The 12,827-nt window shown below is 44.4% G+C and overlaps 1 protein-coding gene across 4 annotated transcripts in view; it reads left to right on the forward strand.

The window, feature by feature from the left end:
• Positions 1–12,827, forward strand: part of si:dkey-12j5.1 (uncharacterized) — a 157,523-nt gene that overhangs the window by 97,861 nt on the left and 46,835 nt on the right. For all 4 annotated transcript variants that reach the window (XM_061245194.1, XM_061245201.1, XM_061245209.1 and 1 more), the window contains exon 9: positions 5,320–5,373. In XM_061245194.1, coding sequence (XP_061101178.1) covers positions 5,320–5,373 — 54 coding nt within the window. The remainder of the gene's footprint in view (positions 1–5,319; positions 5,374–12,827) is intronic.

The following is a 12,827-nucleotide window of genomic DNA, read 5'->3' on the forward strand; positions in this document are numbered from 1 at the left end:
GGCTTCTCTTCTTTCTGGCAACTGTGCCTTGTAGGTCTTTGTTGTTTAACCTCCTAAGACCTGGCGCACACATGCGTTTTGGGCTGTACAACCATAATACTTAATTCTGCTTAACTGGGGCCCGATGTACACATACGTGGATACCTCAAAAACTACATCATGTCAAAAGATGATGCTTAGTTTTTATACTTATCAGGTCCCAATAAGCCCAAATAGCAAGGAGAAATTAAAAATGCATACAAAAAAGAGTGTGGGTCTTAGGAGGTTAAAGTATGTTGTATTATTTTCCTGTGAACAGCTTGACCTTTTGTGGCTCTTTTGTGACGTGTGGGTTCTCACCAGGTCTCAGGCCATTGTGCCTGAACATTTTCTTCCAGACCTTGCCTTGACTTCAACTGTTCCATTTATCTTCCATTTTCTAATAATTTTTCTGACAGTGGAAATACATAGTTTGAAACATTGAGAGAGTTTTTGTAGCCTTCTCCTTCTTTGTGGATGAATCATCTTCATTGTGAAATCCTTGGACAATTGTTTATAGAGGAACCCATGGTTGTGACAGAACAGCCACTACTTGGAATCAAAGGTTCAGCCCTGGAATTATACTCACCTGACTCACTGAAGTCCTAGCGAGTAAATCACCTGGGTCTGGGCCTTCGTAATCATCTTTTTAAAAAGGAGCAAAGAATAATCGAAAAGGAAACATTTATAGTTCAGGTTTGCTTCTATTCACCAAAATATTAATTTTAAAAGGCTTTTTGACCAGGTGTGCCCAGATTTTTGTACTGTACTATGGACTGTGTAGTGCTTCGCTTAGTAATGGGAATGGAACACACATTTTTCTGCTTCCTCTGATAGTTTGGTTGCAGGAGCACTGCATGGGAATATATGCATTTATTTTATTATTTTTCTTGGCAGGTGCTTTTATCTAGAGCACATTTCCAAGAGTACTATGGCAAGAGACATGAAGTGCATGTCACATGAGTGAGAACAACGACAAAGGTACAGAATTGTTCAGCATGCAGTGTTTAAATTCCAATCCGCTGTCATCTCTGTGTTCTTTTTTCCTTTCCTCTTTCTTTCCGGAAACACAGAATACAAGGTTGCGAACTGTATTCATCACTTCTCAGATAGCTCAGAAGCTAATGAGCCCTTGTGCAGCAAAAAGCGATGCTTGTTACAAAAAAGGTGTGCTCAAGTGGAGGCAGAGCGAGAATGGATAAAGACAAAAGAAAAAGAAAACCAAAGCTACACAAACTCCACCAGCCTTGCTGAAATTCATTGTCGCGTCATATGAAGTTGGCCTTGTGTTCCAAAGTGGGAGCTTCTAACACAGGGGTTCCTGAACATTTTTCTGATGTGACCACAAATGAATGTTCACAAACTTATACGACCCCAACATAGTACATGAAGAATCTGTTATTTTGCCCACCCACACACATCTTGTGCCTAACAACACCCTTTAGCCATGACTATACTGGAAATATACCCCAACCCCTCCTGCCTCATTGCTGTATTATAGTTGGGTTCTTGTAATGTGACATATGTCGTGGCCTACATTCACATATTTCACAAGATTTTCAGACGACCCCATCCTGAACTCAGGCGGCCCAACATGGGGTCCCGACCCACAGTTTGGGAACCCCTGTTCTAACGCCACCAAACCCTGAGCAGGATCATGTGATACCATGCCTCTGTAGCAAGAGGAAACATGGTCCTCATTAAAATGCACATAACCTTCCTTTTCCCAAATAATCAGGATCCATGCTCTGCGTACCTGTTATAACGAATTCATGTGTTAATGAATTCACAAGTTAATAATCTTGACCTTAAGTTCATCGCCCACACTGTGTCCTTACCTGTTCACCTTCACAGTTTACCCAGTCAGCCATTTTAGGAAGTGTTTGAGAAGCCTGGAAAGCCACTTGCATAAAAATTGTATTGGTTCCAGTCTCGAGGCGGTCAATATAAGTGGTGTCAATATCCCTACGGGAGTTGGAGGAGGGCACCTCATGTGGGAGCTTGTGGCAGGCCGGCTGTGAGTCCTCCATTTCCCCTCCAGATGAAATATCTCCCTCCCTGGGTGGCGTTTCAGCCGATTATCTGCCACCCTGCAAGGCTACTGGCCAAGACTGGCACTGGCACGGCCTGGCTTCCATGCCAGATGGTGGGGTTCATCCATGCTCGAGAAAATTGCCTTAATCGAATGAGCCAACCCGCAGCTAAGATTTTTTTGAAATATTTTTTTCAGGGCTTATTAAAATGTAGAGTAAATGTCACCCAAACCATTTTTTTTTGTAGCCGATGTTGATGTTAGAACTTTGTTGAACCTTCTGGGACTTCTATTTTCAGAGTTGGCCCATCTCAAGTTCAGGCTATGGAGACTTTTTAAACTGGTGAAGCAACCAAGGCCAAAGTGGTTCTGAAGAAAACGATGAGTGGTTTATGGACCACTGCATTTTCATGAGGCAATTAGTCCCATGCTGTGACTTTACAGGGCATAAAACCCATGTAAATTCTTTGACGGGACACAATGTTGAGGGCCCTTGTAAAACTAAGCGTTTCATATCCTTACCCTAAGATACCATGGGTCCTTCTTCCCTCAGGGGATTTTATGTTTTAAGGTTATAACAGCGATATTATTATCTATGACAGTTTCAGAGGTGATTGTACTGAATAAGGTCTTTTCTTTGCTTTAAACTTCAGCTAATGAAGCACAGTGGACTGCTGAAGACTCGCTCTGTTTAGAGCTCTGTTAACATGCTGTAGAGTTTCAGGTGACAGTGGTATGTTGTGGCCTTTAAGTGAAAAACAGCTGAAAAATGAAAAAGGAGGCATCAGTCTAAAAAGTAATTATCTGTGTTCCAATGGATTGGATGGTAAATTTAAGTGAAGTTTTCAGCTCAGATAGCTGGCATGTTAAGTCTGATGAATGGTGAGACTATAAAATGAATACTGTCATGTCTCCCCCCTTCCTTCTCGCCAGACCAAAGGGTGACTGCAGTAACCGTAGATTGGAATTGTCAAGGGTGTCACATTAAATGTGCTATTATTAAGTCCGGGCTGAATTTTATTGCCGCAAATGCACATAAATTGAATGGTCAGTCCCTTAAATTACAGAGCCTGGCGTTCACTCGTCTTGTCTGGACCCGTTCCCCGCCCCGGCTCCTCGCTTTTGACTCCGCGGCTCACCCGAAACAAATTGCGGTAGTCTGGGCCTGGCAGGAAGTGATGCAGTCCGTCACGGAGTGACACGGCAGGCCAAACGGGGGTGAAGTGGCGAGAGTCATAGTCCTCCTTCAGGCTTTGTCACCCGGGACAAGTGAAGCCATGTTAGCAACATTGCTGAAAATGTAAAATAGACCGAAATTAATTACATTTCTAAGAGAAAGTGAAATAAATCCAAATAAGTGCCTTTTTGTGATCAAGACAAATAAAACCAAGTGAAAAATGTTTCCTAAAGAATTCAAAAGGAATCAAAATTACAGGCATTGTTCCCAAAATTCGAATGAAAAGCTGGAACTGTAATAGCAGGACGGGGTGATTCACGCGACGGTGTCTGTTACTAAGCCTTAAAACACGGAATCGGCTCTGCATTTTAACGCTCTCATTAGCGTTGCTCGACATTTTTGTCTCTCGGCTTCAAACGACAAAACCCCGCACTAACGCGGAATCCGCGATAATGGAAGACATCCGCTTAATCGTCTCTAATTTCGAGTCAGGAACGAGGCTCTCGTGTCACATTAAAAGCCGCGGGCGGGATAAACGCAGAATTGGTTTTTAAAGGGGGGACCGCCTGCACTTGCAGATTGCGTTTCATAAAGTGTACGGGATTAGCTGAACAGAGCGTTTTCCGCAGTGTGAGAGGAGCCCTCCCTTCCTCCGGCTTTCTTGATAACGTGCAACGTAACTGGAAAGGGGAAGCGATAACGCGCACGCGGCGTAAGTAGGGACGTTTATATGCATGGAGAGGACGAGGGCGAGTGATTCAGAGGCAAGCATGCAGATTTAAGATTACTCTCCAGCAGTCTTCGGGCAACCCACAACAACTTCTCGACTATGTTAAATGATAAAAATGTCCTGCCAACGTTTTAAGCATGAGACATAGTACATGAAGAATCCGTTATTTAGCTGACGCTTTTATCCGAAGCGACTTGCAGCTGAGTAGACTAAGCAGGAGACAATCCCTGCTTGGAGTATTGTGGGGTTAAGGGCCTTGCTGAAGGGCCAAACAGCTGTGCCGATCTTATCGTGGCTACAGCGAGGATCAAACCGCCAACCTTCCGGGCCCCAGTCATATGCATGTGCTGATTTATAAACGTACAAAGTGAGCGGAGTATCATCATTTTTCAAAGCCGTGCCTGTGAAGCTGTCATTTTTGGCAGCACTGTTGAGTGTGCTCTTTGAAAAGGCTCAGCGATTACAGAAAGCTGTCCGGGGGGCCATGTTGAACACAACAACCGGCACAAAAGATTCCAGGCGATGGCTCCAACTCGGGACGTGGTCATCTTTTTACTTTTAAACAGAAGGATGAGCTGAGATTGACTTCAGCAGACTGATAAGAGGAGGGTGGCATATTGAGTATTGACATTTTCCCCTGTAGAACACTTGAGTCTGCCTCTGAGACACAAATCAGACCCATCGATCGCAGCTCAAGAAGGAAGCCAGCTGATAGTGTTTTTGTCACCACTTGACAGCACCAGTCTCGGAGCTCCACGCAGATCTCCTCTGCAGATTTCTTACTTTGCTAATTGTGTCAGAGGCCTTGAAGATAACCTTGATTGTGTGTTTGAAATATATGATTAGAGCAAGTACTTTACTATGTTGGTACTGTGTCTTGACATTTTCAGCGTACTATGGTACAAGATTATAAATCGATATCATAATAAATTATATATTTGGTATTATACGTGCACCCAGTCTTGCATTGCTAATACTTCAACAGGAACTGAAGCATTCGTTCTAGGTCTTACTATTGACCCCCAGGTTCTTTGGCTGCAAAACTTTCACATCAGATGAACACTGCACTCTAGCACTGCATATGAATGTGGCATATGTTGTGGGATATTCTAATTGTGTTACATTTACATTGCTGTGGTGGGCTTCCTCTGAAAATAACAGCAAAAGTTACTTTCCCTTACTAACATTACAATAAATTAGTCATACATGTGCAGTAATGCAGAAAAAGATACAGCCTAAAACTCTTGACAACATTAAATACAGTTTGAAAACAACCTGCCTTGCCTCCATGAACACCTCACAAAAAGCTGTGCTGCTAGGATTTGAATGTTTTAAAGCGTACATTCTTTGTTTCTCACACAGACTGCCAGCGAGGTCCTTGAGGGACTTCTGGAGGAAGATGATGAGGTTGTGCAGGTGAGTACCTCCATTAAATGGGAAGATAATTTACCATTTGTGAAGCAATGGCCAGGTCATAGGTTTTATTCAGTGTTATTCTATTAACCGTTGAGTCAGAACGGAGCAAAATTACTGTACATTGGCACTAAGTTAGAGACTGGTCTTTTGAATCTCGCTGCGTGTGGGCGAACAGCTCATTTAGTACTTAGAGAGCAATGGGCAGGTCATAGGTTTAATTGATCTAGTCGAATTAGTTGAACATGATAATGGAAGAGGCCGAAAGTTCTTGCTTTGAGTGTTTGACTTGATCGCATTGCTCCTCGTCTTGTGTTGTTTCTTATGTAAAATATTATATTTTAGTTCTTTGTATATTTTCTATATTTGTGAAAGTATCTTTAAGTTGTAAGTTTGTTTTTGTAAATTTTGTCACCGACAGGGGTTTTGCCAACAGGGTTCCACTGAAAAAGAGACCTTGGTCTCAGTGGGACTTCCTTGTATAACTATAGGTTTCAATCAATCAATCAATCAATCAATCAATCAATCAATCTACCTCCCTGCAGTTTCATATTAATTAATTGTAATGCACAGATATTCATTTACTGTGCAGTAGTAGATGCAGGTCTAGAGATCTGTCCTGTAAAACTGTGCAAACACCTGTCTGCATACAGTAGACTGCAGGTTTCCCACTTAATCAATCTTGTGAAAAGTAGACTAGGACTAGCGTGTATTGTTTCTTTTTTTGTCCTTGTTGTTTATTACCCAAGTCTGATGCCATCTATTTTCCTACTATTTGCACCTGACAACGAGGCTGAAATACAAAAGTTGTGTAAAAGTGCACCAATTTTACTTTACATCATGGAAAGAGAATATGATTAACCCATTATGGAATAAAGTGTCCAGAGAAAACCCATAGAATCACAAGGCATTTCAACAGTCGTGAAAAGCGGTCTTATGATCTAATGCAAAGCTGGCGTCGCATCCATCTGTTGAGGGAGATGTAAAAAATACCACCATTGTCCTTGGTGATGTATAAAAATATCACAACCATATTCTTATATATTGGTTGGAGAGGGAAGTACAGCCAGATGCAATGTGAAGCCAAAAATACTTATTGAAGACAGATTCTGAGAGAATATACAATTCTCGGAAAGCTCACATGCCTTTATATTCACAGGCCAAAAACATCTTCCCTGTCACTAGGGGAGAACTCTGGGATAGACCGGAGAAAGGAAAAACAAAAACCGGCTTTAAAATAACCTGCATTGCCATTACAGGTCATTCATTATTTGACATTTTGAGTGAAATGATTCATTTGTTCATTTAAACAAACATATTAAGCTTATCCTAGGTTTAAAATTAAACCAACCATTTCATCTTCTTTCACCTGTTCAACCTGTTTAATTTTTTTCAGCTAGCTGCCGCAATTCAGCTCAAGCTTGAGAGTAGGATCTTTGCTGTGTATTCTTATGTTTTTCAGTTGCCAATTCTGTTCAGCAGGTTGCAGGAAATTGATTAAAAAAGAATTGAATGCAGTGGATCAAATCATATACGGGTTTGGTGATGGAAATTTAAAAGTTTAAAAATTAAAGTTTAGTGATAAAAGTGGTTTCATTCCTGACAAAACACCCAGCAGAGTTGTACTGGAACACCTTGTGAGAAGTATGCAAAAGACACATCCTTTAATAAAAAAAGGTGTCAGCCACTTTGCTATGCGCATGCAACACCGAGCTCTGGCAACTTCCATCTCGTTCATGTCAACACAGTCCTGTGGTGTGCAATGATCAGGTGCCAGGTTGCATTGGATTTGCCAGGTTACACGTTCCGCCTGTAAATTGGATTTTTCCAGTGTGCCAGGCATGAGAGGTGAAAGGCATCTCGTTGTCTTTGCTAGCGTAATTCAAGGTATGGCGCTGCTGTTTTTCAAAAAATAAATTTAAAAAGTGACTGTACATTTGTGCAGAGGGTTGAGAATACTTGTTGAGGTGCCACTATAGTTCACAATGGCTGGATCCTGAGGGTACAGGTGTAATTGCCCAGAAGAGGGAACGTTTCTCCCAACTGTTTATTCACCTTATCATGCTGTAGTGCCTCCTCTGGTCCGTTGACAAACTGCAGCTGAGCTCCAGGACAGGATGTCAGTAGTCACTTGCGTAATATATTTTTTTTTATAGATTCTGATTTGTGTCAAATATCTTCATCAGACATAAATGTATGATCCACGATTTTTCTGTATAGAAGCATAATTACTTACTGTTAAGTCAGCTATGATTTGTCAATGCATACTGCGATTTCTATGAAGCCCCAAATCTCCTCATCTGAACTACTCAAGCTTAACTTCTGCGAAATGTCCTCACCTCTTTAAAGTTTAACTTTTGGGAAAGTGTGGCAATAATACAGTGACCTTAGAGTAGACTTGAATGCAGTATCGGAATTGTGTTAAGGACACTTAGTTTCTCAGAAAGTTTAGAAAGTAGCTTAGGAGGGCAACTCTGCAAAACTGTCAGGCCATGATGGAGCTACCTAAGACAACAGGTGGCAGAAGTGGGGCAGATTTTTGTAATAAATTTTACACATACCACATTGCTCCTTCATTATAACAAGAGTGGCCAACCCTGTTTCCGGAGGGACACAGACTGCTGGTTTTTATTTTCACCCTGAAATCAGTGACCATTTTAGAGGCAAGAATTGTGAGGTGAGTTAATGGTGTAATTAACTGCTTTAATTGATCAAAGTTTGGAAAAACAATTAACGCAAACATACCCTGTGGCTCTCCAGGTCAAGGGTTGGCCACTTCTGTCTTATAGTATGTAGATGTAGATGCTATCACTAATGGCCAGCAATTCTCTTTGTACGTGCATTAATTACACAAGCTATAATTTCTTTTGTTATTCTTCATATCTAGTAATCGCAATACTGAGAGTGGGTAGCACTTGACTAGCCATAACGTTCAATGAACCCACCTCTATTATATATTGTTGTTTTCAAGGCAAAAAACAGTTTCTCTGTATAGTTTTGTCTGTAATGACAGGAATATTACTTGAATGTGCTTTCTGCGAAATAATTAACCATTCACACAGCCCTTTTCTGTATTCTGTAATCATCAAGCACATTTTAAGGTCCTTGATCCTTCAAGGACCTTTCAAAGTGGATGTGTTTTTTCAGGTAACTTCAATTATAATCCTCAATTGTTCACGTAAGTTTTGTATTGCAGCATGATGAAAGAGTGAAGGTGAGAAAAATTGTTTTCTCATTTCTTGTTGGCTGCTCTGCATTGTTTAAATGTTCTGAATTGCATCTCCTGGAGAGGTTCAGCTTGAAAATGAGTTGAGGTCACAGATTCCTTAGACTCACCGGATACTTAGCTCCTATGCTCCTTTCTTTGTCTCTGTTTCTTAAATACAGGAGTTTCTGGTGTTATGTCATGGTAGACTGCCACCATTGTCCTTGGTCACATTCCTTGATGTGAGTTTTCAGCAGATGCATTAGATTGCAATGTTTTGGCTTCAATGGTAACCCTTTCACTGTTAATACTGAGCTAATACTGCTACGATCTGGAGGGATGCAAAAACATTTGTGTTGCAATTCGCTGTTGTTTGCAGCATGTGATGCATTGGGCCTCATGCAAGAAGCACACATACAAACATATTTGTTCTTAAATCGCTGCGGGTTTTCCTCTTGACACGGTAACGTAGATTTTTTTAAATTGCTCATTTGAACAGCAAGGGTTAGGGCTTGAGCCAGGTTGTTTGTCTATTACCTGTTAATCACTTCTACTGGTTGCATACCTGTAGAGTGATTGAACATTTGTCTTGCGTAACTTAAATAGCTGTGGAATTTATCAGTAGATTAGCTTTGATTTGGTATTGCTTGTGAGCAATTGTAGGCCATTTAAATAGGCGTGTCAGAGCGACGCTAGCGTCGCTCCGTCCCCGTTTGTGATGTTATGTTTCTCCCCATCCCAGTCTGCTCTCTCCCTCGAAGACCCCCTCTGCGACGTGGGCCTCCACGGCGTCGGAACCCCTCAAACCTCAGCTATCCCCCGCTGACCCCCTGTGAGGACTTTGCTGTCACAGGGGGACTATGGAACTGCCAGTCTGCCACTCGGAAGGCTGACTTCATCCCTGCGTATGCCTCCCTCCAGTCCCTACAATTCCTTGCCCTAACTGAGACCTGGATCACACCTGACAACACCGCCACTCCCGCTGCCCTCTCATCCTCCTTCTCCTTCTCGCACACTCCCCGGCCTTCCGGCCGTGGCGGTGGTACTGGTCTTTTAATTTCCCCCTCGTGGAAATTCTCTGTTCTCCCCCTCTCTGACCTGTCCATATCCACTTTTGAATTCCATTCTGTTGCAGTATCCTACCCTACTAACCTTTTCATTGCAGTTATCTACCGTCCTCCAGGGCCCCTGGGAAACTTCCTTGATGAGCTAGACACCCTTCTCAGCTCCTTCCCTGAGGATGGCACCCCACTGATTCTCCTTGGAGACTTCAACATCCACCTAGAAGCCTCCCAGTCTGCTGCCTTCCTACCGCTAATCCACTCCTTCGGCCTCTCCCTGCAACACTCTCCTCCAACCCACAAGGCGGGCAATGTCCTAGACCTTGTCTTTGTAAGGAACTGCTCATGCTCCAATTTCACGGTTACCCCTCTGCATACATCTGATCACCACTTCATCTCATTCTCCCTCCCTCTTCCTCCCCATCCTCCTCTCCCTCCTCCCTCCCACACTTCCTCAGCCCGCCGTAACCTCCGCTCCCTCTCACCCTCTTCCTTTGCCAGCACCGTCACCGCCTCACTCCCCCCTCTCGAATCCTTCTCCAAACTCCCCGCTGACTCTGCATCTGCCACCCTACTTTCATCTCTCTCCTCCGCCTTTGACTCTCTCTGTCCCCCTGTCTCAAAGCCACCTCGCACATCCCCTCCCAGTCCTTGGATATCTGACACCCTCCGTACCTCCAGGGCCAGCCTCCGCGCAGCGGAGAGGAAGTGGGGGAAATCCAGAGACGCTTCCGACCTCATGACTTACCAGTCTCTCCTGGCGGCATTCTCTTCCGATGTCACTGCCGCCAAAGCAAAATACTATCAAACGCAAATTCAGAACTCTGCTTCTAACCCCCGGAAACTTTTTTCCATTTTCTCCTCTCTCCTCAACGCACCGCCTCCTCCTCCTCAGTCCTCCTTCGCTGCTGATGACTTTGCTGATTTCTTCGATGAGAAGGTCGCAGTCATCCGCAGATCCTTTACAACCGCCGCCCCCCTCACTGTGCCCTTCCCCCCCTCTAGGCCCATCCCTTCCTTTTCCACTTTCTCCCCCCTTACAGACTCTGATGTTTCTCAACTCCTGCTCTGCCACCGCCCTACAACCTGTGCCCTTGACCCTATCCCCTCTTCTCTTCTCCAAACTATCACACCTGACATTCTCCCATTTGTCACCTCCCTTGTCAACTCCTCCCTGTCTTCCGGCTGTTTTCCGGCATCCTCCAAGAGGGCCCACATCACTCCGCTGCTAAAAAAGCCTACCCTGGATCCCTCCATCATCCAGAACTACCGCCCGGTATCTCTTCTTCCTTTCCTTTCTAAAACTATAGAACGAGCCGCTTCTACTCAACTTTCTTCCTTCTTTTCTAACAACAACCTGCTAGACCCCCATCAGTCTGGCTTCAGATCGGGCCACTCGACAGAGACTGCGCTCCTCTCCGTCAGTGAGTCACTTCATGCCGCACGAGCAGCCTCCCTCTCCTCTGTCCTCATTCTTCTAGATCTCTCTGCTGCCTTCGACACTGTGGATCACTCCATCCTCCTGTCTGCCCTGTCCGCAACGGGCATCTGTGGCACAGCCCTGGACTGGATTGAGTCCTACCTCTCTGGTCGCTCCTTCCAGGTTGCCTGGGCTGGTTCGGTATCGACACCTCGGCCCCTCGCCACAGGAGTTCCCCAGGGCTCAGTCCTTGGCCCGCTTCTTTTTTCTCTCTACACTCGCTCCCTTGGCCCTGTGATCACTGCACATGGGCTATCCTACCACTGCTATGCGGACGATACCCAACTCTTCGTCTCGTTCCCGCCGTCTGATACGCAGGTTTCAGCCCGTATCTCTGCTTGCCTGAGGGACATCCAGAGCTGGATGGACAACCACCATCTAAAGCTCAACCCAGGTAAAACTGAAATGATATTCATCCCTGCTAATACCTCTCCCCATCTGGATCTCTCCATTTCCCTCGGGGATACCACACTCACGCCGTCACCCAGTGCAAGGAACCTCGGCGTGGTGATGGACAGCAGACTGTCCCTTTCCGAGAACATTGCGGCGGTGACCCGGTCTTGCAGGTTCTTCCTATACAACATACGGAGAATCCGCCCCTTTCTCACCCCCTACTCGACCCAGCTCCTGGTCCAAGCGATGGTTCTGTCCCGCCTGGACTACTGCAATTCCCTCTTGGCTGGCCTCCCAGCGTCTGCCATCAGACCCCTCCAACTCATCCAGAATGCAGCAGCTCGTCTGGTCTTCAACCTTCCCAAATACTCACACGTCACCCCCCTGCTTACTTCCCTCCACTGGCTGCCTGTCATGGCTCGCATCAAATTCAAAACATTGGTGCTAGCCTTCCAAGCAGTTAAAGGGTCTTCCCCAGCTTATCTGCAAAAAATCATCAGACCCTACACCCCTGCCAGACCTCTTCGTTCAGCCTCCACAGGCCGCTTGGCACCTCCCCCTCTCAGAACCTCCACCTCACGCTCACGACTACTGTCTGTTCTGGCTCCACGGTGGTGGAACGAACTCCCCGTTGAGGTCAGAACTATAGAATCCCTCCCCACCTTCAAGCGCAAGCTGAAGACACACCTCTTCAAACAGCACCTCTCCCCATCCCTCCCTACCTCCCTGTGAACCTTAATTGTTGTCTCTGTGACTTGTGTATCAGTATTTTAGTTGGCTAGGTAAGCAGTGTTTGGATAGTTAACTTTGGTGACTTTTGCTCTGTTTGTTTGTTTGTTCAAAAAAAAAAAAAAAAAAAAAAAATGGCCCTTGTCCTTATCTTTGTTGTACAGGTAGCAGTTGAAATTGTACTTACCTCTAGGGTCTTTCAGCGAACTTATCCCTGGTTATGGGTATGCACTTTGTTGTACGTCGCTCTGGATAAGAGCGTCTGCCAAATGCCAATAATGTAATGTAATGTTAAATCTCTCAAAACGAGTGATTTCATTCAACAATTCTCTCTTATTTAGATTTTTCTTTAGGTTGGAACAACATTTATGAGTGGTACGAGTCATGTAAACAAGATCCAGTCCAAGTTAGCATTTGTTGAATACGACGTGGCACACTAGCTTGCCCTTCATTTGAAAAAGTAAGAGAAATCTATGAGAAGAATACAAAAATGTTCTTGCAATGTTCTTTGTGTGATTACCCAGGAAATAACTCTCAAACTTCAGGATGTTATGATGCGATGTTAACTCTTTGCTCACCTTGAAGATGT

Source organism: Conger conger, chromosome 1 (genome assembly GCF_963514075.1).
Source record: "Conger conger chromosome 1, fConCon1.1, whole genome shotgun sequence".
NCBI lineage: Eukaryota > Metazoa > Chordata > Actinopteri > Anguilliformes > Congridae > Conger > Conger conger.